This window comes from Astyanax mexicanus, chromosome 2 (genome assembly GCF_023375975.1).
Source record: "Astyanax mexicanus isolate ESR-SI-001 chromosome 2, AstMex3_surface, whole genome shotgun sequence".
NCBI lineage: Eukaryota > Metazoa > Chordata > Actinopteri > Characiformes > Acestrorhamphidae > Astyanax > Astyanax mexicanus.
Window position 1 is genome coordinate 34,036,415 of NC_064409.1, and position 27,594 is coordinate 34,064,008.

At 38.5% G+C, this 27,594-nt stretch overlaps 1 protein-coding gene across 1 annotated transcript in view; it reads left to right on the forward strand.

Annotated features, from left to right (window-relative positions):
* Positions 1–27,594, forward strand: part of cacna2d1a (calcium channel, voltage-dependent, alpha 2/delta subunit 1a) — a 177,651-nt gene that overhangs the window by 6,998 nt on the left and 143,059 nt on the right. The window contains exons 2-3 of the mRNA XM_049474268.1: positions 24,505–24,586; positions 26,840–26,956. Coding sequence (XP_049330225.1) covers positions 24,505–24,586; positions 26,840–26,956 — 199 coding nt within the window. The remainder of the gene's footprint in view (positions 1–24,504; positions 24,587–26,839; positions 26,957–27,594) is intronic.

Here is a 27,594-nt window from a genome sequence, read left to right on the forward strand (position 1 = left end):
CTTCTTTTCTGTAGCTCTTCTCAAGGAGGGGCTTCAGCTTCACACTTCAACAAAACTGCCCCAAACTCCTGCCCAACACCTCTGAGTTCACACCCCCCTTTCTATTCCAGTTCAATATAAGCGTCAGAAACACAATCCCTTAAAACATTTTATGTTCTGTGAAAAAAAAACGCTCCCTCGATTGCCGAGAAGATTTCTGCAACTGATTCTTATGTGGAGATGTCTACCAGTAGTAACAATAACTGGGCACATACATGAAATTCTAATATGAAGGTTAATGTGTATTTTTTTACTTTTTAATGCAAGATTTATTTTGTTGTGTGGCAGCATAGCACATTGTGTAATTGTAAAAACATTTTCATTGGTCCAAATACCATGTTTTTTGAACTGTACAAACTCCATACCAGCTCTAACCATGTACAGTTCTGGAACAATTCAGTTTCTGAATCAGTTCCTTTGATTTTGCTATTTATAGGTATATGATTGAGTAAAATGAACATTTTTGTTTTATTCTATAAACTAATGGCTACATTTCTCCCAAATTCCAAATAAAAATATTGTCATTTAGAGCATTTATTTGCAGAAAATGAGAAATAATGCAAAGAAAACAAGTTCATATTCATAAAGTTTTAAGAGTTTAGAAATCAATATTTGGTGTAACACCACATATTATATTTCATCACAGTTTTCATACATCTTGGTATGTTCTCCTCCACCAGTTGTACACACTGCTTTTCGACATGCACTCCTGGTGAAAAAAATCAAGCAGTTCAGCTTGGTTTGATGGCTTGTGATCATCCATCTTCCTTTAGATTTTACTCCAGAGGTTTTCAATTTGGTAAAATCAGAGAAACACATCATTTTTAAGTGGTGTCTTATGTTTGTTCAGAGCTGTATGATCCTTAAGGCCTCTGAATACTTCCTGCAGAATTAAGTTGCACAAAGCAAAGTACGCGACACAGCAAGTGAAGTCTCTAAGTGATGTCTGTGGTTGTTTGCTTTTTCTGTAGTTATGTCAAATTTGTTGGCCAGTTTGTCGCCCACGTGAACGTTATCAACTCAGTAAATCTGCTGGGCCTTTTAAGCGACAAACTACATCATACGACAAGCAGGTAGTGCATTGCTAAATACAAAATGCACTAAACTGTTGATGCATCAGATTCATGTATAAGGATAGGCTGTGGAAAGCACCATTCTAAAGTATTTGTTACAATTTTGAACCAATTTGACTCAATTTCGGCTTGTGGATTGCATGTGTTCTTATTGTCACTGTTTCCACACCTACCCCTCCTTGCTTTGCCTTGAGTGACTTGTGATTTGTGACGATAAACACTGAAGACAGCTTAAGTGTATTTTTGTCTTTACCGATTAATGTCCACCCCCTGTCTACGCTGAAGTGTAATTTTCACACCTCTGTTGTTGGTAGCATATCACTATTTATCTCTTTGCTGCTTTGCCCCCCCCTCACCTCTGTTTCTCCCTCCTCCTGTCTGAAGCCCTTTCCCTCCCTGTCACAGTGCGTGACTGTATCTTTGTGCCCATGTTCTAACCTCCACATGCCAGGCTTTGTCTGCTTCAGATGTTCTATAGTGCATTACATTTCCTTTCTCTTCCTCTCTTGCTCTCTACAGCTTTTTATTTTCTCCTGTGCTCCATCCCTGTGATGTTCTACTAGCACTTGCTGCGCTGAGAGGCAGATGATTAACCATCATCTGAGCTGAACCGTCTGATGTCATAGATTCTTCCCCACAAATGTCCCTCATGACTGGCATGAGGTTGGGGGCAAAAAGGGTGGGGCGAGGTCTGGGGAGAGGTTGCATCTGCCTGTTTGCCATTTTGTAGCCACTATAGCTCCCTTGTGATTGGAGGCTTTGTGATGCTACAGAACCTGTCATGTTTCAGCGCTCACTGCCCTGGATTGTCCGTGCAGCAACAGCACATTGGAGTGTCCCCATGTCTTTATATGGTTCCCCAGGGCATGTTTAGTCAGTCTGCTGCAAGTTTCCCTTTTCTCTCTCGTTCTCTCTCTCCGGTTGGCTTCCCAATTCACGCACACTAACTCCTCTCTGTGGCACTCTGCTCGGATCAGTGTTCATTAAGTCAGTATGTGTGTCCCAGCCTGATTGGGTCCCCATGTCCCTGCAGTCGCGGCAATGGCTCGTTGTTCTGCTTTTGGCCTCTGAAAAGGAGAGACAGCACCAGGCAGCTGGCCGGATCGCAATACCCAGCCGCTCTCCATCTCCCATCAGCATTGTTTCCATTCTGGCCCTTGCCACATTCTCCTCTGTCTCCTGGCTTAATTAGATTGGATGCTTAAGCCGCTACATAGAGATGTTCCCTGTAACCGCCAGCAGATGGAATAATGAAAATGTCTCTGGCATTCGCATGGAAAGGTTCGTGCTAAGATTTTTAAATATTTTGGTAAAAAGAAATTGTTATGGTGATGGTTGGGATGTCGAAAAAAAGGGCATAGAATTTACCACTGTGCTAATGTAAATACATGCCAAAAATGTTCATTATTTATGTCCTTTAAAAATGTTTCGGAAGAAGACAAACCTTGTTTTGCCTGACTGCTATCAGCTGCATAGAATTGTTAATAAAATGTGGACAATAGGAAATCGATTTTATTGATTAATTTGAATTTTCAGTTGTGGACAATGTGTTTCCTCTCAGTTTTAACTTCCGCTAAAAAGAGCCAGAAAGTAATCCTACTGTTTATAAAACTATAGCTTTGGATCACCGTTTTAATTTGCGATTTGTGAATGTATTCACTTAATGAGTCGACTCTACACCCAACCTAATTGATTTGATTGAAATCAAAAATCAGATTTTTTTCTCTGATCTTTAATATGTAGATAATATTTTTTAGTAGTTTGTAGAAGTGAAGGGCCTTTGTTTTTTAGCAATGCCATGTGAGGCTGGCAGCTGGCGGGGTTGCAATGCTAACAGTGCAGTATGTTTGCTAATTGTGTGGTAGTTATACTGGACAAGGCCGCTGGCCCACTGCTAACGTCACAGTAGTGGCCCTGGCCTCGGCTGGCAGGTGGTGCACTAACAATATGGTAACAAATCTGGCTGAGACCAACACAGTGGTAGTGATGCTGATACCACAGTAATGTTTCAATCAGCATTTAAAGACCGTACTTGACTTGGTAGTTTGTTCCACCGCCACTGTTTCAGGACAGAGAAAAGTCTGGAATGATTTGAGCACTGACCATAAGTATGGAGGTGCTGATCTATTTTAGGCCTTGAAGGCCACTCTCAGAGTTTTATATCATTTGATTGGAATTTTTGAAGTAAACTGTTATAAAACATATTTGTGGGAGAGCAGTGAAGGGACAGTTAATAGAAATCAGATACATTTCATGTGGTGTCTGTGTCTGTATTTGGTGATGAAGAGGGGGGGGTGGGGTCATTTTTCAACACTGCGGTTCAGAGGAGAGAGCTAGAATATTTACAGGTGTATATTTATATATAAAGAGGTAACTCTGAGCCCTCTGGCAGCAGCTGGAAGCTATTCATATCACTCAGACACTTAACCATGTGCTCATGGCTAGTCATGAGTGCTCTCCCTTTTTGGAGCTACCCTATACCTTTCCTATCTAATACACAGCGTTGTGGCTACTAATATCTATTGGATTCTAGGAAATGCAGGCTTTTTTATAGATTTATAAATACGACCTTATAAACTTTAGGACTGAGCTTAAAAGTCTGTATGACATACCATAAAACATTTATATTGTATACCATAATATGATCTTTATGGCTCTTAATCTCTTTACAGTGCAGCAGCCAGACGTTACCCATATTTCTGGGTGCATAGTGGCTAAACCACAGTTCTGTTTTTTTCTTTCATAACAACTTGCATTTATTTCTAAAGCATATAGTTGGGCTTAATTTCATTTCACTTCATTTCATTTGGTAGAATAATGTGAAATTCAGCTACCCCATGAAATTCAAATTCAACCAGGCATTTCTGTGCAGCCTTTCAAATCAGCGCATTAACTGAAATCCCTACTCTGAATGAACTCGCATAATGAGCAATTGATTATACAGTCTTATGCAAACATTTGGTAGCCCCTATTCAAATGACACATTCAGTTGATTTTCAAAAGTCCTCAACATAAAATAGACTTAAATACAAAACCTCTTTGCACATTTCAGTCACAATATTAAATTAATATTGAAAAATATATAATTTTGCATTTAATAGGCTTAAATATAAAACCTGTCTGCACATTTCACATTTCACATTTCAGGCTTTGTAAAATTATCAATTTGCATTAAAACTTTCCTTTTCACTGTAAGGAAAAACAATATATATATATATATATATATATATACCTTCAAATAGCCAAATAGGGTTGTAGTGGCACAAAATATGACCCTGTAAATGGTAGTGTAACCTGTATTAGGGCTGTGCCATATAGTATCATACACAATAATATTGCCCAACATTTTAAACATCGTTTTCGCAAAATACCCTGAAATGTTGTGATTTTATTTAAATCACTCTGTTCTGATTTCCCATTAAATATCTAGTAGAGACATAATATATCTGTCAAGTATCATTATCTTTTTTTTCCTTCAGTCCTGGGTATATGGAGTGCAATATTAGTATCATGACGTTGGATCATTGAATGTCACAATCTAGTGAAAATCTCAATTAGTGGTGTGCCATCATATCATATCATATATGCAATAATATTGCCAAATAAACATTTACTCAATACTCAAAACATTAAATTGCAAATTTTGTTGCAGTGTTTTTTTTGATTTATTCAATTCAATGTTTTGTCATATTCTGAGGAATATCATTATCGAAAAAATACCCTGAAATATTGTGATGTTATTTTATGGCCATATCGCCCACCCCTAACTGTGTATTGTATTGCAGTTTATCAGGCTATCAAGGCTGAGTGAAAGCGTTGTACAGTGTTTTTTAAAAGTTAACAACACCTTCTTTACAAAAAATCTGCGTCATTCGCTTCAGCCATTTATCTCAGAACCCTTAGCGGAGTCCGTTCATAACCTTTCTATATGCTGTTGACTCACTGCTCTTATTCAAGGTCATGAAGTGAGACAGGCAGATTGACTGTAGCGCAATAAAGCCATTTCAGAGCTTCTTGAAGTGAACTGCTGACGGGAACAGCAACAGTGCTCCGTGAAAGGGCAGACGCATTACAGCCTGCAGCCTGCAGGTACTGAGGCATCAGCCTGAGGTTTGATCAGCTCCTGCTCTGTGCTGTCATGCTCTCACTCACAGTGAAGCTGATGCCCTGTAGAAAACGCATGAGGTCAAGGTGAATGTACTGTACTGTGTTTCTGGGTTGGACTGAGTGCAGGGCATTTGCTGCTTGTAGAGATGTGCTGATAAAAAGAGAAAAAAGTCTATGACTGAGGGAAAGAAGGAGAGGAGAGGCTGATAGGGGAGAAACAGATCTGTAGAGACAGCTACAAATGCCAGAAGAGATTCGTCTTAACGTGTAAAGAGAGCCACAGAGCTCCGACATGTGCACATGCGTGCATGTGTTCACACGCACACATGCACACTCTTAACTACACTCTGAACTCAAAACACCCGGACACACGCAGAGCACACGTTTCCAGTTTTAATATCGCAATTCACTCTGACATGTCTCAGCTTCAATCTGAAATTTCCATATCAACACCTCAGGGAATGCTCAATCAAGGAACAAGAAAATCAGAGGGAGAGAAAAAGAGAAAGAGAGGCAGGCTGAGCTTAGATTTCAAAAGCCAACTTAAGTCCTTTTTTTACACTCGCACAGAGATTTATTTGTGCAGTGCAATTTAGACTGTCATCCATCCATCCATCCTCTGTTATTTGTTTGATATGTATATACACAGTGCATATTGGGTCCCATTACTTTTGCCATGTTCCACAGAAGCTAAAGAAGATGGCTGTATTTACCTGTAGGATATAGTGTATATAGGCTCTAATGCATTGAATGTGGATGTGATTTCTGCCATTTCTTGAGTTCTGAATTGTGTGTCTGTTTGCATGGACAATTCTGCCAATTCTGAGTGATGAGTGTGCAGCCGAAAGGAGTGCGATTTTGGCACAACACCTGGAAAGGCAGCTTGCAGAATTGACAAAATCAGTGTCAAGTATACTGAAAAACGGATCAGTCCATGCAAGTTTTATCAGTTACATTTTTAGACATTTAAACGATAATTTCTTAAGTAGAAAATCATGTTTAAAACTTCAAGTTTTTCTGTTCTGGTATTTTTTTTTCTGTTTTCTGTTCTAGTATGGTTTTTTTCTGTTCTAGAAATTTCTGCCCCTCACAGTTTGAATTTGGGGAAAAAAAATCTTTACTTAAAACTCAACTTAAAATATTTAATTAGATTTTTTGATTATTTTATTTTTGCATCTTGTAATGACAGTGGTTGGATTACACCATCAGACTGGGGGACAGTACAGTGCCTGACTTTGTGTGGCCAATGATTGTACATTAATCCAGCAAGGTGATAGGCTCTTTTAGTTAAAGGGCGGGAACCTTTTATCTGGAAACATCTGAACATTTTGTTGTACATTTCAGGAGACCTCTCATTCATATTTAACACAAAAAGACCCTGCACAGAAAAAAAACTTCTAATTTCTAATATTTCTGCAAGATTTCCAGTGACTATTTCTGAAACTTAGATTGTAAGGGTCAGAAATAATAAGTGAAGGTGAAAATTTGAAAAATAAATAAATATCAATTGCTTCTTTACTATACCAAATGAAAAATGGAAATAATGAAATTTTACACCAAATGTTTTAAGATGTATAGACCCTCAAATATAGAAGACAAACATTCGGACACACCTTCTTTTTTTCTTTATTTATTATTTTTTTTCTGCATTGTAGATTAATATAAAAACATTAGAACAAGATGGGTGATTTGGAGTAGTGAAGAAAAAGCAGTAACTATTGTTTAGCACCTCCAGGAACTCCTTCAAGACATTGAGAAAACTATTCCAGGTGAGTCAACCTCATGAAGACTAAAATTCCAAATATTAAAAAAGTTTAAAATACCAAGAGCGTGCAAATCTGACTTTAAGCTAAACTTGGTACTTAGAAGAATGTAAAGTATAAAACATTCTAGTTTCTCTTACACTTTTTGGTTACAAAACAATAAAACACACCTTATTTGGAAGATTTGTCATAGATTTGTCATAGGATTGCATCATTTACTTTCACCTTAGATTTCAGTTGCATTTTCATGGGCATCCAGTTGAATGTTAGAGTAGCATCTTTGAGGTATCCGTCATGGACTATCCAAATAAAGTGATACTCAAAATAATTCTGTATGTGTTCATGTAAAGCTATGTATTCAATATTACATTTACTTTGTACAAAATCCTAAAAAGAAAGAAAACACATTGAATGAGAAGAGGTGTGCCCAAATTTTGACTGGTACTGTACGTATCAGACACAAGGTACCCATGGTACCTTTCATCCATGGTGAGGGACTAGCCTTTAGCTGTGTCTATTAGGCCTGGTGTTATAAGTGTGATAATACTCTCTTAGCTCTACACCTCCAGCTGAGACTGTGAGCAGACTCCTCTGTCTGCGTCTGGAATGAATGTGGAGGAGAGCGTTTCTGGGTCTGGCCCCAATTTGAACAGTCTCTAATAATACACTTGGTCCAGCGTCTCTGGCCATTCCCAATGTCAGACTGACTTTGTTGGCTGGTGTTCCTTTCTCTTTAGAGCACTTTAGCTGGCTGAAGGGTAGAGATGCTGTTGCGCTGGATTTGGTGGAGGAGCAGAATTTGGAGCGCGGCCGAGTCAGGACGTGTTGCTGCTCACGCGGCGTGATGTTGGTGTCATGGTGTCACGGTCGTCTCTTCGGGGAAAAGTAACACAAAACAGAATGTGATCAGTGTGTGATGTGTGCGGTCTGACAACCTGCACACACACACGTTCGCTCACACGTGCTCCTTGTCTAACCCTCTGGCGTATCTCTGTGAAAGGGAAAAACGGTTTTGCAGAAACAGCTGACAATGTCTCTTTTTTATGTTTGAAGGAAGCTACATTTATTAGACCAGTTTGTCCAAATTTTCCTGAAATAGTCCTAGAACTGTTTATTATTGTGTTATAACTTCAAGTTATTGTAATCATGTGTATTCAGTTTATACAGTGGCTAGCAAAAGTCTTTATTAGTTTTATTACCGCTTAAACCTTTCCACATTTTGTCAGCTTACAACCACAAACTTAAATGTATTTTATTGATATTTTAACTGATAAAAAAAAAACACAAAGTATTGCATAAGTGCGAAGTGGAATGAAAATGATACGTGGTTTAAAAAAATGTTTATCAAATAAAAATCTGAAAAGTGTGATGTGCAAAAGTATTCAGTATTCATTTTACTCTAAAACCCCTAAATAAAATCCAGTGCAGTCAACTCCCTTCAAAAGTCACTGAATAAGTTAATAGAGTGCAGCTGTGTGTAATGTAGTCTCAGTATAAACAGTACAGCTGTTCTGTGAAGGCCTCAGTGGTTTGTTAGAGAACACTAGTGAACAAACAGCATCATGAAGACCAAGGAACTCACCAGACAGATTAGAAATACAGTTGTGGAGAATTTTAAAGCAGGGTTAGGTCATAAAAACATATCCAAAGCTGTGAGCAGCACAAGGAGCACTGTTTAATCCATCATCCAAAAATGAAAAATGTATTCTACACCTGCAAACCAACCAAGACATGGCCTTCCACCCAAACTGATCGAGCAAGGAGAGCACTGATCAGAGAAGCACCCAAGAGGCCCGTGGTCAGATTTTTGTTTAATAAAAATGTGGCAAACCATGTATCATTTTCGTTCCACTTCACACACATGCAAACATACAGGTGCTGGTCAACGAATTAGAATAATTTGAAATAGTGCAATCATGAAATTCTTTTCAGCTGAGCTTTCCAAAAGGCCCATTTAGGCCATTTAACTGTGACACTGTTGTTTTATTGAATTAGAATAATGGAGAAACCGTTTCATTGAATTAGAATAAATGCTCAAATTTTTGTTTTCTGTGAAGAGTGTTCACTGTGCAGTATAAAGTCAGGGTTGAGTAGAATTTCTAAGTTGTAAAATCAATCATGGGTAAGCAGCGCGACCTCTCAACCGGAATAGTGGCTCAATTCAAGCCCTTCGCCAACAAGGCTTGACCCAAACTAAAATTGCTGAGCAGCTCGGCATCAGCCAGTCTTCCGTCTGCAAAGCTCTCAAGAAAAACTGCAGCAAGCGCACCAACTGTTCCGGCGTCCGAAAAACTTCTGCTCGCGACAACAAGCAGCTGAGAAAGATCGCAGTCAGCAACCGGTTCAAGTCCACTTCCGAGCTCACCGACTTGTGGAACAAGCAGACCGGCGCTGACGTCTCCAGATCAACCACTTACCGTCGTCTGCGCGAACTCTGCTTCAAATCTCGCGTTCCAGCAGTAAAACCGATGCTGAACAAGAAACAAATGGAGAAACGGCTGAAGTGGGCCAAAGAACACGGCGAGTGGACTGCTGAAGACTGGCAGAAAGTGGTCTTCAGTGACGAATCACGCTTCTGCATCTCCTTTGGTGACCAAGGTCCTCGTGTCTGGCCGACGTGGTGGCGAAACCTACAACCACGAGTGCGTGAAAAGATCCGTCAAGTTTCCCCAGAGCGTTATGGTCTGGGGATGCATGTCCGCTCGAGGTGTAGGGAAACTCTACTTCCTCAAGAAGACTGTCAATGCTGCCGTATATCAAGATGTTCTGGAAACGTTCCTGATTCCGACTGTTGAGGAACAGTTCAGCGAAGAAGACTTCATATTTCAACAGGATCTTGCACCGGCTCATGCGACAAAGTCGACCAAAGATTGGTTCACTAAAAAACAGCTTGAAGTTTTGGCATGGCCGGCCAACTCGCCTGACCTCAATGTAATTGAAAACCTTTGGGCCATCGTCAAGCGGAAAATTCGCGACAGAAAGCCTACTACGCTGGACCAACTGAAGCAGAACATCGCCACTGCCTGGGAAGCTGTGAGTGCGGAAACTTGCGACAAGCTGGTCAAATCGATGCCGCGGAGACTTCAGGCAGTCATACAAGCCAAGGGGGCAGCCACAAAATACTGAGAAAGTGATGATTGTAATTATAATAAAAATTATTCTAATTCAATGAAACGGTTTCTCCATTATTCTAATTCAATAAAACAACAGTGTCACAGTTAAATGGCCTAAATGGGCCTTTTGGAAAGCTCAGCTGAGCAAATTTTTTCCCAGGTAACGAGTTCTGTGATTAGTCTAACGAGTAGGACAGGTGCGGTGAACACCTGATTTGCTTTCTGCACAAAAAATGCATTCAAAGAATTTCATGATTGCACTATTTCAAATTATTCTAATTCGTTGACCAGCACCTGTAGTGTTTGTCTATCACTTAAAATCTCAATAAATTACATTTAAATTTGTGGTTGTGAGGTGACAAAATGTGAAAAAGTTTAAGGGGTATGAATACTTTTGCAAGCCACTCTATATAGAACCGAAGTTGCAAATTCTTTCACAAGTAAGGCTACATCTGCATGTACCTGGATAATAATCTCCTTCATTTTTTAAAACATTTTCATCCATAGAGATGCAAAAATGCCCTGTATGGGGAGAGAGCACCTCATAAAAAAGAGAGATTAACACACCACATAAAAACAGAGGAAAACACAGAGGTTTAATATCGAATAACACACTACTCACTGTGTAAGAGGTTTAAGTTGTGTATTATGCAATAATATCCGGAAACTGCAGATTCTGCATTTGAACAGAGCATTATATGTTTGTAAAAGAAGAGTATTTAATTGTATTCAAAGGTAGAAATTGGAAATCTAGTGTTATCTGCATGTAGATATTGTAGTTTTATGGCTTGTGTAGTAAAGGAGTTTTAGATTTTTAGGTTTTTAGATGTTTAATCTAAAAGGCCTGGGTTCCACTTTATAATAAGTGTCTCTAGTAACTTTGTAGTTACACATTATCAATCCGCAGATTGGAATGATCATCTCAGTCCCCAGACCTGAATATTATTGAAAATCTGTTTAAAGTTCATGTTCATGTTCATGTTCAAACCATCAAACCTGACTGAACTGGAGATGTTTAGTAAAACAGAAGGATCTTATATACCTTAAACCAGAAGCCAGATTGTAAGCTATAGGAAGCTTTTAGAGGCTGTTATTTCTGCAAAAAGAGGATCTACTAAATATTAAAAATACATAAATTGTTCTGTTGGGCTGCCCAAATTTATGCACCTGCCTAATTTAGTTTAAATAATGATTGCACACTTACTGTAAATCCTATAAACCTCATTTCACTTCTCAGACATCACTGTTTTCATCTACTATACGATATATTAACCTAAAAAAACTGCTGATCCGAACAAGCAATTATTTATAAAGGAAAATCGTAAAAATGATCAGGGGTGGCCTAACTTTTTCATACCACTGTGCAAAAAAAATACAGGACACAGGTCTTCCGAAGTTCCCCTTGAGTCACTCTGGTTCCCTTGTTAGCCAGCCTCCTATTTGGAGCATGCTTTTGTAGCAGGAATTAACAGAGTGATTTTCTGGAGGTGGAGCTTCAGTAGTGTTTATCTCATTGCAAGTAGTAATAAAGCTCACTCATCACAGTCCTGAACCGGCAATTACTCTGGGCCTGAACCTCTACTAGATAATGGGCTGCTGTCTCGTCATCTGCTCCTTTCTTTCCCTCGCAAATTACACCCTCAGAGAGAGATACAAAGCAAGAGAGAGAGAGAGAGAGAGAGAGAGAGAGAGAGACAGAGAAAGGGAGAGCATTTGTCTTGTGGCTGCCTTGTGTCAGGTTGCTTATTAAAGTTAGGCTCGGCTGCATTGCCTCTTATTACTTATATCTTAGAGACTCAATTAAATCCCCTGCATGAGCTTCTCTGTGCCTTCATGTCACTCTTATCTGCTTCTAAGAGCACATTAAAAGGCTGAATTACATCTATTAGGAGGGATTTGAGAGAAGGGAGACTGAGGGAGACAGGATTGAGAGAAGATCGCTTACTTGAGGTGAAACTGAGCGTTTTGGTTGTGCGTGTGTGTGTGTATATATATATATATATATATGTATATACTGTATGTGTATGTGTGTGTGTGCTGAAGATTTCCCCACTCATTTCCCTCAGCTCCACTTTGTCACTTCTGACAGTATTTGAAAAGATGCGCTGTGGATGCAGGGACAGGTTCTGAGTACTAAAACTCGCTAAGCAAGTCTCAGGAGCTGCTATTTAAGTGCCTCCAGCTTAACAGAGGTGGGCTTAAGCTGCTGTAGAGCTGAGACCAAAGCAGTGTCAGGAGTGCTGCTGATGTTCCACCTCAAGACGATGGAGCAGCTCAGGTTTGGCCCTAATGCGAGTAGAAGTAAACAAGCCACAAATGTGAAACTGTACACTACACGGCAGAGTCAGCACAGGCAGAAGGATTGTGTGTGCGTGTGTGCTTTAGCTTGATTTTGTCTGCTACTCAGGGTCTTATCTTTGACGCTGAGTGGTTGTGAGGTCCCTATGGCAACAGACAGTGTGAAGTTTACCTAATAGGACTTTTTAAAAAACATTTGTGAGCATTAACAAGGTGATTGTAGACTGTGAAGGACACACACAGGGTGCCACAGACAGAGCCAAGGAAAAGAGGAGACCCTGTCGGCATCGTTTAATTCACTTTTAGTGTTTTGTCACAGAAGCTCGCTGGATGATGGTTTCAGTATGGTCAAAAAGTCACAAAATGGCAAGCTTTGTCACACCTGTAGTTAGTTTTTCTGGTTTAAATCAGTTGATATGTTTCTTACTTTGGAGCGTGTTTCCCTTTCGGTTTGGTTTGTTTTCACACAGGCAAAAACCTAAACGCACCAAAATGCGCCCCAACAAATCCCTTAAGCACATTGTCTTTTCTAATTGGTCAGAGCTGTCTGGTGCATGAGCAAGAAAGTAAATATAGCAAGAAGGTTTTTGGTTCCAGACCAGTGCATGTAGTTGTGCAGTGTGATTCTGCTTTAAGAATAAAGGCTGAAAATTGGTGTGGGTGTGAGCGAGCGATGAGCACTAAACATACAGTTTTTAGTGTGAAAACAGCTTAGCATGGTGGAGTTTGTTTATAGCTGTAGTAATTATCTGGGTAATTAATCTGTTTAAACTGCACCTGAACAGCTTTGCTTACATGTAAGAAGTATATTTTAAAATACGGTCGGGTTTATAATAGGTTTATATTAGGGTTTGTTTGGAACCGTCAGGACCGAGACCACCTCCTCTCACAGGCCTTTTTGTGGTTGTTTTAGTCCACACAACTGAGTTGGATTACAGTTTTCGCTTTTTCAGTTTTTTTTTTTTTTTTTTTACAGATTTCCAGAGCTGTCCACTGCAAGTAGCAATGTCTCCTATGATGTATTCCCAGTATACTATCAGCCACTATTAGATCATACTCTGATAGTCTGATAACTCACATCACCCTGCCATGAACATGCTGGCCAGTGTTTAACTTCACTTACAAGATAATGCCTCAGAAAGTAGAAAAAGATATCACAAGTAGAAAATGGAGAATAGAAAAAAACAGGAAATGATAATAGAAGGACATTACAGTAAATAGTGGAAAAAAGAATACTTTTGGATACTTGGAAAGAACAAACAAAAAAATAAACATAAGAAAAAGAGGATGAAAAATAGAAGAAGATAACAAAGAAGAGAACAGAACAAATGGCAAGAGAGAAAAAGTTCAGAGTAAAGGTGAAGAGAATAAAGGATGAAGTGAAGAGAAAAATAAGTTTGGAAAAGAGAAAAACAAATGAAGAGAGAGAAAGAGAAGACAACTAAGAAAAGGTGAAGTAAAGAGAACAAATGAGAGGGGAGATTAAAATGGGGAAAGGACAAGAAAAGAACAGAGAAAAGGATAAAGAAGAGAACAAATTAGAGAAAAAAAGAGCACACATTTGAGGAGAAGATGAGAAGAAGAGAACAAATGAGAGGAAAAGAAGAGAACAGAGCAACGGTGGAGAAATGCGAAGAGAACAAATGAAAGGAGAGAATGAAAAGAGAAACAAGAGAAAGAAATGAGGACAAATGAGAGGAGAGGAAGAGAGCAGAATAGAGAGAAGTGAACAAAGAAGGAGAGAAACAAAGAGAAGAGAAGAGAAATATAAACAAATAAAGGGAGAGAAATGGTAGACAACAGATAAGGAGAGACAGAGGAGAGAACAGATGAGAACAAATGAGAGGAGAAATAGAGAACAAATACGAGGAGAAGATGTGAAGAAGAGAACAAATGAGAGGTAAAGAAAAAAAATGAAAAAATAAGCAAGGAAGAGAGGAGAACAACTGCAGAGAGAAAGAGGAGAGAGAAAAGGTGTAAAAAACAAATGATTGGAGTGAAATTCAAAAAAAGAACACAGGAGAGGAATAGGGGAGGGCAGGTAATAATTGAAGAGAAAAGCTAACAGGAGTGACCGGAGGTGAGAAGAGGGATGGAATGAGATCAGGGTGAGGTATGTGAGCGAGTGAGATGCAGAGGGAAAGAAGGAGAGAAAAAGAGAAGAAGAGGGGGGAGATGGCTGCAGCCAGGGGTCAGAAACCAGCGCTGTGCCTGTGACTCACTCGCTCTATTTTAGGACAGAGCTGTCCTTCTATTGGACTGGAGAGCTGGAACGTTAGCTGAGCTATTGTGCCCCATCAACGCTGCTCAGACCTCCTCTCTAATCTCACTGAGTGATTTTATTACCCATTGTGCTCGTCTTTGTGTTTATTCGATTTTCTAGCTTAGTGTTGTGATTGGTCGGGTCGATTACCTTCTCTTGAGTGCTGTTTTCTCGTCTGTCCTCGTCTGACTCACTGTGACATGATGAGCTCTGTAAATCAATCACACCTGCTCCTCTGAACTCTGACCTTTCACCGTAATGAGCTTCCCCCCAGGTCTTCAGAGATCCTCTGTGGGACTGACAGCTGCGACCGTGTCAGAACCTTTCTCACCTCACCTCTGCAGAAGGTAGAGAGACATCCGGTTCCAGCTGGCAGAAAGCCAGTTGTGTCATTAAAGGTGCCACAGGATGCAATTATTGAGTATAAGCTATTTGAGGTATAAAATCATAAATGCATAGCTGAGTCTTATCTTACCCACTTAACCACATTCAAACCCAGTCTCCTTTATGGGTTCTCCTTTATGGGTTTTCCTTTATGTAAAGCCTACATAAAGCCTTCTTTATGTAGGCTTTATGTTCACACAGCAGGTAAATGTGGTCCAAATCCGACATTTAACATCATATGTGACAGAGGTGGCTGTGTAAACAATTCTGAAAAAAATTTAATCTGATTTTGGGCCACTTCAGAATGTGGTATCACATTCTGCAGCAATGCAACTCTGTTCAAATGACCAGTCTGGAATAAATGCACCTTTTACATCAAAGAAAAGAAAAAAAAGACTAGATTGCCTGTAGATGGTAAAATGACAATGAAAAGATAGGGAAATTGACATCAGCAGTGATTTGGGGGTGATGTTTTAATCTCTGTCAATATATTAGAAGGCTTGTGTCACAGACATGCATTGTTCCTAATGAACTGGCCAAAAGTGGCCACAGATCGTGGAAAAAATAAAAAGCATTTCTTAATTTATAATTTAGACAGATGTCAGATATAGGTCACAATAAAAGGTTGTGTCAGAAAATTTGGTCAGAAAAAAACAGATTTGAGCCCTTTTACATGCTGTGTGAACCTGTAGTCTTAGATAAGATGTAACCTTTAAGACTACAGGTTCACACAGCATGTAAAATCTGTTTTTCTGACCAAATCTGATGTTTACATTAAACTATTCCCAAGAAGTCTCACTTCTTATGTTTGCAAAAGAAACTTCACTGAAGAGACAGATATATGTTTACTGCTATAACACATGGCCCAAATGTGTCTCAGGCAATATTCACACAGTAGGCCCAAATCCAATCTGACATTTTTAATTTCAAATTGGTTCTCTCCAATTTGTGGTTTTAAAATCTGATAGGTACCAGTTTTGTGGCCAGATCGACAATTTATTCAACTTTTGTGTTAAAAAGAAGGAAAAGGCAACAAAGAGAAGGGAAACTGACTGTGAATAGACTGTAGAATGATTTAAAGACTTCCATGGTGTAAAAATCATGCGCTAAATATTTGGACTAATCAAAGAGATAGAGAACCATCATTGAAAGTGATGGTGGTAGATAAATATCACAGGTGGTTACGCAGCGTTTTCCTGCCTGCTTCACCAAAGTAAAATAGTGTTAGCAATGTGTTGAGTCTAGAATAGCAACAATAGAGATGCTACTCTTTTTATTGTAGATCAGTGGAACATCAGCATGATTCTATAGCAGTAAAATCCAAATGCTTCTTTAAGTTTAAACCCTATACAACGGTTTCCCAGAAAGGGGTTAAGCCCAGTTTTAAACTACACAGCAATTTAAATGGAGATTTCCAATTGATAGGTAACTTTAATCTAGGTTTAGTCTAGGACTGGGCTTAATCCCTGCCCGGGAAACCAACCAAATGTATGTTATGTATGTAATAATGATGATCATGCTTATCGTATTGACCATACCTACTGTAGAGTAAAGTGAAACTGCAACCTTATTGTGACTGTGAACCCAAAGGCAGCTCCTCAGGCTTGCTCAAGCAGAGAATGTAAATAGACTAGGAGAAAAAGAGAGAGAGAGAGAGAGAGAGAGGGAGGAGGGGGAGAGAATTTGATGTGGGATAGTTTAAATGCGAGCAGTATGTTGTATAAGAGAGGCCTTTTAGAGACCATGTTCAGCTCAGCAGTCTCACTGAGACACACTCCAGGCCTGAAACCCATCCAAGCAGAGAGGACATAATAATTCCTGTCTTTTTCCATCCATCCATCCATCCATCCATCCATCCATCCATCCAGAATTGCATTTACACTAGGCTGTTTTGGGACAACCCCTCCTCCATTTCTTTTGCTTAATTTCCTCAGTGGGGGAGGGGACGTTGGGAGATGATATCTTTTTTTTTTCATCCACTACTCCAACTTCCTCTTTCTGTGATTTAAACTGTGCAGTTGACAGTTCATAAAAATATTATATTTGTGAAGAAAGCAACATGAAAGTGAATTTTGTTTTGTATTGGGGTTGGTGTATTACTTTATGAGCACCTAGGGCTGGGAGGTTAATCAAATTAATTTGCTAATCAAATTAATGTTTTATTTTATGTTTTTCTTTATCCCACTTTTCTCCCCATCTTAGCTATGACAATAATCCCACTCACAGTTTTTAGCTGTAGTCCCCCTATAACTAGTAATGCCTCAACACCAGGAGGGTGAGGACTGTAAAGTCAGCCACTTTTCGAAATGCTGTGGATGTTGCACCATCTACTCACCCAGAGAAAGAAAGCCCATTTGTGCTAACTTTGAGCTCTGGCAGCTGATGGCAAGCTGCATGACCGGGATTCTAACTGAATCATAATGACAGCGCCTTAGTCCACTGGAGCACCTGGAGCCATCAAGTTACTGTTTTAATGCAATTTTAAAAATAAGATAATGTAGATTTTACATATAGAGGGATTTTACATATAGAAGCTGATACAGAGGGAATTTTAGTATATAAACATATAATTATTATTATTATTATTATTATTATTATTATTATTATTATATATATATATTTTTATGATATCGCCCAGTCCATTACCTCTAGAACAAAGAGGTGGACTGCAAGACAATGAAGGCATGTTGGTATCACATCCTCTGTTTATACTTTGAAGAGAAGGTATTTTATGTGATGTGTGTAAAGGATTTTTGGACATACAGACTGTGTGTGTATATGTGCATGCATGTGATACAGTCTCGCACAGTACATTGCTCTGATATCTTCATAAGGCTGAAATATGCTGACACAGAGCCAGTCCGAAGCTGCAGCCCGCGGGCAGCTGCCTCACACTGTGGCTAAATATACAGTCCAACACACAACTTGTACACACACTCACTCCTCTCAGCTTACGCTGTGTGTCTAAATACGAAAACTCCACCATAGACCAGTTTCAGACACCATACCAGGCCAGCGGCCCCAAGCGCAAAGCTGTTACTTTCCCGTAGGCTCTGTTCATGAGTGTGTTTAAGCACCTGTTGAGAGAGAAACGATTTTATGTGGTTATTTTATGCATTTTTAGGACAAAAAGTCCTCTTCTTTTCAGATCAAGAGAGACATATACACCGGTTACACTGTAACCAGTTCCTTTTTTTGTTTTTTTACAGTAAAATCATACAGGAAATAACTGTTTAGCGATGTTCTGCTGTAAAACTATAGAATGCAATGTATCAGATTAAGATGTTTCCCACACATTTTCTCACTTACTGTATTTTTTGCACTATAAGGCATACTTAAAATCAGTTACTTGTTCCCAAAATTGTTAGTGTGCCTTATAATCTGGTGCGCCTTATGTATGAATTTTATCAGTCAGGTTGTAAGTAGCAGTAAAGCTCCTGAAGTGTCAGTTTAGTGAGTTTCAGTTTAGTTCTTCAGCACCAAGACTCGCTAACCGTGCTAAGCGCTAGCTCTTTCACTGTTCAGAGGTGAGTATTATCGGCCTGTAGCCTGCTGCTAACCCTGGCTAGCACTGCTGGAGCAGCATTAGCATTACCCGCTAACCAGGGTAGCTGATTTTACCTCTTTCAGAAGTGAGTATATAGGATTAAAGTCTGCACGTTTACCGTATTAAAACAAGCTATGTGGGACAAACCTCTAGCTAATATCACCCTGGTTTACTGGAACACTCAGAGTCCCTCGTGTAGCTCTGTCATTACCCGCTAACCATAATCGCTATTTCCCCGTTCAGAGGGGAGTATTATTGGCCTGTAGCCTGCTCCTAACCCTGGCTACCACTGCTGCAGTAGCATTAGATCCAGCACTCTTTTGACTTTAAAAGAAAGTCTTTTTAATAACAATTTTGCTTATTTAGCTTAGCTTTAATTTACTTAGTTAGCTACCCCCAGCACCTCCCAGTGACTAGACCTGCTGAATTAGAAATTCCTTATAGTCTCTTAAAATGTGCTGTATAATAGGGTGCGCCCTATAGTGAGAACAATACGATAATGTAGTTGGTTGCTTGGCAACAGTGTTGTAGGCCATTAGTGCATGTTGCCATTTTTCCTTATTGCAAAGCCTGATTGCTGGCTAAGAACTGCAATGTAGTATCAGTGCAGTGTCTCTGCTGCAGTATTTTACTTTTCTTGGTTGTTGTAAATAATAATTACAGAATTATAATGTAATTATTTATGCCAAAACTTACCCTAAAGCCGTAATACTCTTATTATACAATAATAAGTTATAATTTTGTGCTGTCTTTTATTGACATCTTTTTTTACGGTTAAGTTACTGTTAAATTTATAGAAAACATTTTTAAAGTGTAGATGTTCTTTTTAGACTGCTTTTTACAAAAGTGATTACAGAAATGATAAGAAAAAAACAAGTTTAAAGTTTGTATTTGGATTATTGGGATAAATTAGGAGAGAATTTGGTTTAATTAGTAGTTTTGGTGTGGTTATTTACACTGTTTTCCATCGCAGTGTTCTATTGAGGGAGATCTGTTTCACGATTAGCTATAGATCTCCTGAGTGCTACTGTCAGCACCTTCTGACAACCCTACACCCACCACCTCTGCCTGTGTGTGTATATAAATGTTTTTTTTTTCTACACATTTAGATAAATATCTTTATAAATAAATCTTTATAATGCCTACGTGACATTTTTGAAATTTGAGAATTGAATCTGAAAATGTTATACTACTGTGTACAATAGAAGATTAGATTAGATTAGATTAAATTCAACTCTGTTGCCATTAAGAATGTACAAGCTCAAGCCAGCATACACGCCTTTCTCCTAATGTCTCATCTCTTTACCTTTATCACTTCTTTTCACTGTTCTGCACTCTTAGCTTCACCTCACAGAGGCCTGTGTGAGACTCCTGCTTCTTTGGTGAGAGACTCCTTGGGCTTTATGTCACATGACATCAGTCTGAGATTTAGATTCAGAATATGAAACAGGCAGCAGGGCTACGGCTCTCTGTGGAAATGCAGCTCTTGATACTAGAGAAAAAGTAACAGACATAGGCCCTCAGATTGGGACATAAATGACAGCTGACTGTCTGAAGATTGGTTAGGTGAGCCACTTCTTCTCACAGAAAGATTGTTTCTCATTAAACTGGTCCCACCCACTATAAACCAAAATGTAATTGATGATTTGTCTGTCACTTTCTAATTATATTAGTTTGGGTTGGGCAATATGTATAAAACAACATAAAAGCTTAATAGAAATTGTGGCATACAGTATCATACAATATCATATACCATATAATTTTAATAATAACCATAGAAAGTTGCTCTTTGGATGGTATTTCACTGATTCAGCAAACTGCAAAGAACTGTGTTGTTTAAAAGGGTGAAATAATATTCATATGAAAAATCATATGACAATATTTTAACAACATAATTTGCACAAGACTATACTGTGTTTGGTGTATTTATTCTAGACACCGTTTCCACACAGCATATTCTTTTCCGGAATTGTAGCCTGCATAGTAGTAGGTGTGACATTATTATATGGTCATATATTTTTGTTATTATAAAACATGTAATGCCTTCAAATGTACTTGTGAAATTCCAACTAATAGAATAGTTTGCTCCACACTGTTTAGTAGTGTAGAGCAAATTCAAGACAGTATGGAAAGTATTGAAAAGTATGGAATTTGATTATATTTATTTCCGGGTGTGTAAAAATAGTATGGAAAATAGAAACTATTGTATGGAAAGACTTTTTTTTCTAAATCATAAAATAAATAATATCTCCCGCTCTCTTGCGCTGTCTCTTCCTCTGTCGCACTGTCTCTCACTCACTTGCGCCGTCTCTCGCACACATGCTCTCTCTCGCTCACTCATGCTGTCTCTCATTCACTCATGCTGACTCTCCCTCTCTCGCACTGTCTCTCGCTCACTTACACTGTCTCTTGTTCACTCATGCTGACTCTCCCTCTCTCGCACTGTCTCTCGCTTGCTTGCGCTGTCTCTCGCACTCTCTCGCTCACTTACACTGTCTCTCGCTCACTCATGCTGTCTCTCATTCACTCATGCTGACTCTACCTCTGTCGCACTGTCTCTCACTCGCTTGCGCTGTCTCTCGCACTCTCTCGCTCTGTCTCTCGCACTCTCTCGCTCACTTACACTGTCTCTCGTTCACTCATGCTGACTCTACCTCTGTTGCTCTGTCTCTCGCTCGCTTGCGCTGTCTCTCACACTCTCTCGCTCACTTACACTGTCTCTCGCTCACTCATGCTGTCTTTCATTCACTCATGCTGACTCTCCCTCTGTCGCTCTGTCTCTCGCTCACTTACGCTGTCTCTCGCACTCTCTCGCTCACTCGCACTGTCTCTCGTTTACTCATGCTGTCTCTCATTCACTCATGCTGTCTCTCCCTCTGTCGCACGGTTTCTCCCTCACCCATGCTGTCTCTTGCTTATTTGCGCTGTCTCTTGCTCACTCGCATTGTCTCGCTTACTCGTGCTGTCTCTCCTACACTCTCGCTGTCTTCCGCTCACTCACGCTGTCTCTCCCTCTGTCTCACTGTCTCTCGTTCACTCGTACTGTCGCGCTGTCTCTTATTCAGTTGTGCTGTCACTCGCACTGTCTCCCGCTCACCTGTTTTGTCTCTTGCTTATTCGTGCTGTCTCGCTTACTTGTGCTCTTCCCCTCCCTCGAGCTGTCTCTCGCTCATTCGCTTCAGTCTTGCTCACTCAAGCTGTCTCCCGCTCTCTTGCACATTATGATACAGTAAGTCTGCCCGAAAATAACCCAAACTACATTATTATTACTGTCTCCCTCCAAAAATACAGGGTACTAATGAAATATTAATCCAGTTTTAACTGTTTGACACAGCTAATATAAATATATTTTAATGTAATGCTGATATTTCTTTAAAAAAAAAAACTGAAATGCATTCAGCAGTATGCTTAGAGAAAATAATTATTTTATTTAGTTTTAATGAGCACCACGAACATGCTCATTGTTTTCGTTCAAATGAAAAGCCTCTCCTGGTGATAATAAGAATACTCATGTCTGGTGAATAAGTTTTGTGAGAATAATTATATTTTAGTATTTTTTGGTTACAATTTAAAGAAAGGTATTGAAGAAAGTATCATTTGGATATTGGTATTGGTATCTACATTTTTTAAACAATACCCAGCTATAATAACTTTTTATTTCTTAGAATAAAGAGCAAGGTGTAAAGTTACTGCTAAGGATAAGAACTGCTACTAAGTGAAGCCATAAATTGTTAAAGTTCTATGTACTGATCCCTCGGTAATCATTTATTAGGAATACTTTATTAGAAGTGCCTGCTGTGTTCACTGCTCATCTGTTGTTATGAATAATTTGTGTTTTAAATTAAGCACTGGATCACTGGTCAACTTCTGACCAGAGAACCATTCTTGACAGGATTTTACTTTATATGTAGATGAACCTCGTCAAGTAGAATAGTAGTTCATAGTAGGGGTTACATGGCTATTTTTACTAGTTGACTAGATATAAAAAAAATGTTGAGTACTTGATTAGTCGTAATCAAGTCAGAATCCAGAATTTGACAGAAAGTGAAGGAATCTGTTTAACTCATTTTGAGCTGATAAAGTATTGCTGAGTTATTATGATGGACTGTGATTTACAGAAAATCTGTTTCCATGATACGGTTTTTCTCCTAGTTCACAATTCCCTTTTTTGGCGACTAGTGGATGTCCTGGTTGGTGGATTAGTCTATGCAACCCCTATTTCATATTGATCTACAATTAGTGTTGCATGGTTATGTCACATACAGTAATTGTCATCTCTGAGAGAATTAAAGCAACTGGTGGATACACTAAATTCAGCCTATGTTTTTTTTCCTGTTCATCTTAGTGTATCACTGTTCATAGATAGGGACTGTCCAGTGCTGGAGACTGCTCCAAATTGAGAATCCAGAAGAAGAGAGGGTGGTCAGACAGTGTTCATTAAGCAGAGTGAAATGGGAGTGTTGATTTCCGCCCCCTCTCTCTCAGTCTGCATACATTAAACATCCACTGACCCCAGCTACACATCTTATTACACCTGTTATGTAAAGCGCTCTCTGGATTTGCACAGAAATCCTTCCACACCCCTGAAAATCTAAAAAGGCTGGATTTTATTCATCTGGATGGGACTGAGTGCATTGTGAGCCTCCGTGCCAAGTGTCATTTTGCTGTGAAACATGAGAGCGAACAATCAGAGGGATTGCTCTGCGGAAATGCATTGCACGCTGTTGGAGAAGGCTTTGATGCAGAATTGCAGAGCTCTTGATTGAAGAAAGAAAGAAAAAGCTGGATCAGCTAAAAACTTTCAGTTCATCTCCATATTGTTAATTAATGCCATGATAAATTCATTGTGTTTGCGTATTTGACAGTGTGTTTGTTAAAATGATTCTGTGAAATCAATTTGAAGGTTAATTTAATTAATTTTGTGAAGTGAAACATGACTATTACTGTTTTCTTAACCCTTTGATATGCACAACATATGCACACCCCCTCTAATGCACAACATATGTCAAAAATTACCATTTATTTATTTTCTATGTGAGTTTTTCTTTATAAACTTGTTTTTGATCATCAAATACTTTTCTTACGTTTTGACACACAATAATTTTCTATGTTATTTAATTAAGGATTAAATAAATGCATTTTAAAGATATAGAAAATTACTACACAGCCAGGTCACTTTTACCCCATGTTGCACATCAAAGGGTTAAAGCAGCATAATGCAAGATTATTTTTTATTTTTTGTATTTTTTGCTCCCTCTGGGGCTGCGCAGCACATATATATATATATATATATATACCTAAATATATACATAAATATATAGTTTGGACAATGAAACTGAAACACCTGGTTTTAGACCACAATAATATATATATATATATATATATATATATATATATATATATATATATATATATATATATAAATATATATATATTCACTACTAAAACTTACATCTGAAAAAGGACAAGTGTGATTAATTGCAGTCAGTCACAAAATATATATATTTTTTTAAACCATGCGTATCCCCATTTGTAATAATTCCATTCTGAAGTCTGTGCGTGTGGAAAGGCCACTGGTTACTGGACAAGGGGTCACAGATTTGATTTTGAGCATCTTATAAAATGATCTCACATCTTTACTTCTCTTATTCTCGAGTGACAGCTTTACTGATTGATAAATATAATAAAATTAAATCCCCTGCTATCTAAATTATTAACATTCAAAAGTTATTTGAATAAATATTGATGGGGAAAATGAGCTGCGGCCTGGTGTTGATGGTTTAAGTTCTGCCAGCTACTCTGAATGAGAATGACTGTCTGATAAAACCATCAACTGTAAACTGTAAACCGCTACTCCGTCACTCGGTGTCATGAATGATTGAATCTGACTGGGTTTTTTTTTTTTTTTTGTCTCTAGGGCTCGAGAATGGGCAAACCACATAGAGGAGGACCTTCTGCAGCTGATTAATGCTGAGGTGGACATAGAGCACCTCACTAAGGTAAAGTCACATGGCCCACCCTGTCCACACAGCTCTCCTGTTCTTTGCAAATTGGGAGTCAGCTCTAAACCCAGAGATATTCTTTTTCAGAAGCCTAGGTGCCAGACTAGCTAGACTGTGATGCCTCTCAGTTGCAGCGTCTTGCATGTGCTCTGTAGCCACATGACGACTGCGAAGACGGTCTTGCCCTAGGTCGTGTTGCTCCTTGTTCTTTTCACTGATGCTCCACTCAGGCTTATTCATGATGCCATGTTGAGCATCTCCATCAGGCTCGCTTGTGACTCAGGACAGAGTCTCAGCTCCTGCGGTCATAAGCGCCAAATAATAAAGAAAGACTCCCATCCTGGAGGTTAAGCGTCAGATGAGTAAAGACCCTCTGGCTGCTAAATAATTGGCTCTTTGGCATTTCTGAATTTTGCATCCAACTGAAATATTACATGATAGTTTTTTCACTCTTAGGTTTGTGTAATGTATATGAATCCTGCATTGTCTTATTTATTCTCATTATGGTGTTTAAGGGCCTTTAAAATAATAGATAAATGTCAAAAACCTGGGGACAACACAGTTTTTTTATTTCATAGCAAGTTTTGCATTTGTCCCATTATTTTGCACTGTCACATTATTTAGAAATGTAGATTTTCCTGCTTTCTTAAGTCTTACCAAAGCAACATGATGTGTGAAAATATAATTCTTAAATTTTTTAACAATAACTTTTAAATGTTATGGCATGCTCTCCACCAGTCTTTCATGCTGCTTTTGGGTGAACGTCCGGTGCAAACATTTAAGCAGTTCAGCTTTGTTTGATAGGTTGTGACTATCTAAAGGGATTGGTTGTTAAGTTATTGCAGGTGGGATGTCTGCGTTTTTTGGGGGAGAAAATTGCTATTTAATCATCTTTTTATAACGGAAAATGATGGAAAGTGTGTGAACTGATACTGTCATTCTTTTTAACCCTCCTTTTATGTTCATTTGTCAGGAACAGCAATGGTGTTCGCGGGTCAATTTGATCCGGTGCATGTTTAATTGTCCAGTCAATACACTGTAAACCAAGAAGTAGTTTGAACTCAAATGATTTAAGTCTGTTTTAAATAAAATTGGATATTTATAAACAATACTTGAGTTAGTTGAACATTTGTGGGCACATATACATTCAAACTGAGATCTTTGAGTTGAACCAACTTATAATAACTGAGTTTAGTCTGTTGGCATTAACAGCTTCTTTTCCATTGGCTTCTGTCACAATCTACAATCAACAGTTTCTGACTAACACTCACCATCAGCGTGTAGTGATTCCCTCTGGGCTACCTTAGAAATAAATCAATTTCCACTTTAGTTGTAATAACTTGATGTTTTAATTTATGCTAACTCAAGTTTTCATTCCTCATTACTTAACTTTTTTAAGGCAACCGGTTTTCTTATTTTTTTTTTAATAAATTCAACATATCCGGACAGTGTATCCAAAATAATAATTCTCCAAAATAATAAATATTCAAACAAATCCTAACAAGCAGTGTGAGTATTTTATTACTAACTACATTGCTAATTATTCTATCAATATTTAGTGCCATGTTGTTTCCTTACCTCTAACAGGTAATGGTTCAATCAGGATAATCACTTGTTTTTCCAAAAAAAAAAAAAAAAAAAGACATGTTCAAACTTTTTAAAATGTTTCACTACTTTACTACTTTTGAAAGACCGACATATTAGACATAATAGCTTTACATAACATTAAAACATAACTTTGTAATTTTGTTTTAGTTTTTGTTTATAACAGGGGGTTATATGTTAATTTACACTAATTAAGGAATTTTTATACTGAAAAAATACTTTTGACTATTTTTCCTTGATCTTCAAACTTATAAACGTGTCAATTTGACCTGTAACATAACAGGAGGGTTATTACATTAATAACCTAATTATTGTAAAACAATTTGTGGATCTGTCTTAGAAAAGACCATAAAAATAAAGTTTGCTTACTTACTAACTTATTACATCAAAGAGCTAACAACCTTGCCTATCAGGTATCTAGTTTTATTAACATCAAAAAACTTAATTTAGCTTACCTAACTGTCTTATCTTAGTGTTTAACTTTAATTCACCTTATATTATTGTCTGTGTTTTGGAAAATGCAGGGCAACACAGGATTCAAAAAAACATTTCATGGAATTTAGGTGGAAGCAACATGATGTGTGAAAAAAAAGAATGGTTTTGCACCATTTCATTCATGTTTTTTCTCCTCCTTCCTTCTTTCAGGTTTTTAATGATCTTGAAGACAAGTACAAAGTGGAGCATAACAATGCCCAGCAGCTGGTGGCCAACGCTGCCAGCAACATTGATAAACTGCTGGCCAACCGCTCTAAAGCTCTGGAGGTGAGTGTGTCCTGTTCTCTGATCAGACAGAAGTAACAAGTATCATCAGATATAAAGCCAACTAAATGATAAGTTGATCCAGGGATGGAGGAAGCAGATTTGCATGGGAATCAGCAGCACCTCCACATTTCAGGATTGATAAACTGCTACACATGATTTAAATGTAACTGTCTAAGCAAAATAAAGATGCACGTGGGGTTGCTTTATTGTGATGGCACAGCAAGTACAAGTTGACAGAATTGTTCAGTTTGCCCATAGCCGAAACCCTTGAATTCCCATTTTAATTAGCATTTTTGACCTAAATTGAATATGGATTTTGTCCTTTACTTTAAGTCCATATTTCACCTTGAATAAACAAATAGAAATGTTAAAGTAGGGGCAGTTTTGGTCCAATCTACTTGCAGATAACAGCATTTACAATGGCTATAACTGACCCATAAGTGCCTTTACTGGGCTGTACTGTGTTATTCCCCCAGAGAGCAAATGAGTCATTGCCCAGTTCTGGCCTGCACTTACATATTTATCCGGCCCACACACTGCCCTGGAATGGCGACAGTGACTTTGTCCACATCCTTGATACCGCATCATATCCACAGCTGACTATAATTGAAATAGTTTTAAGTAAAATATAAAGCTTA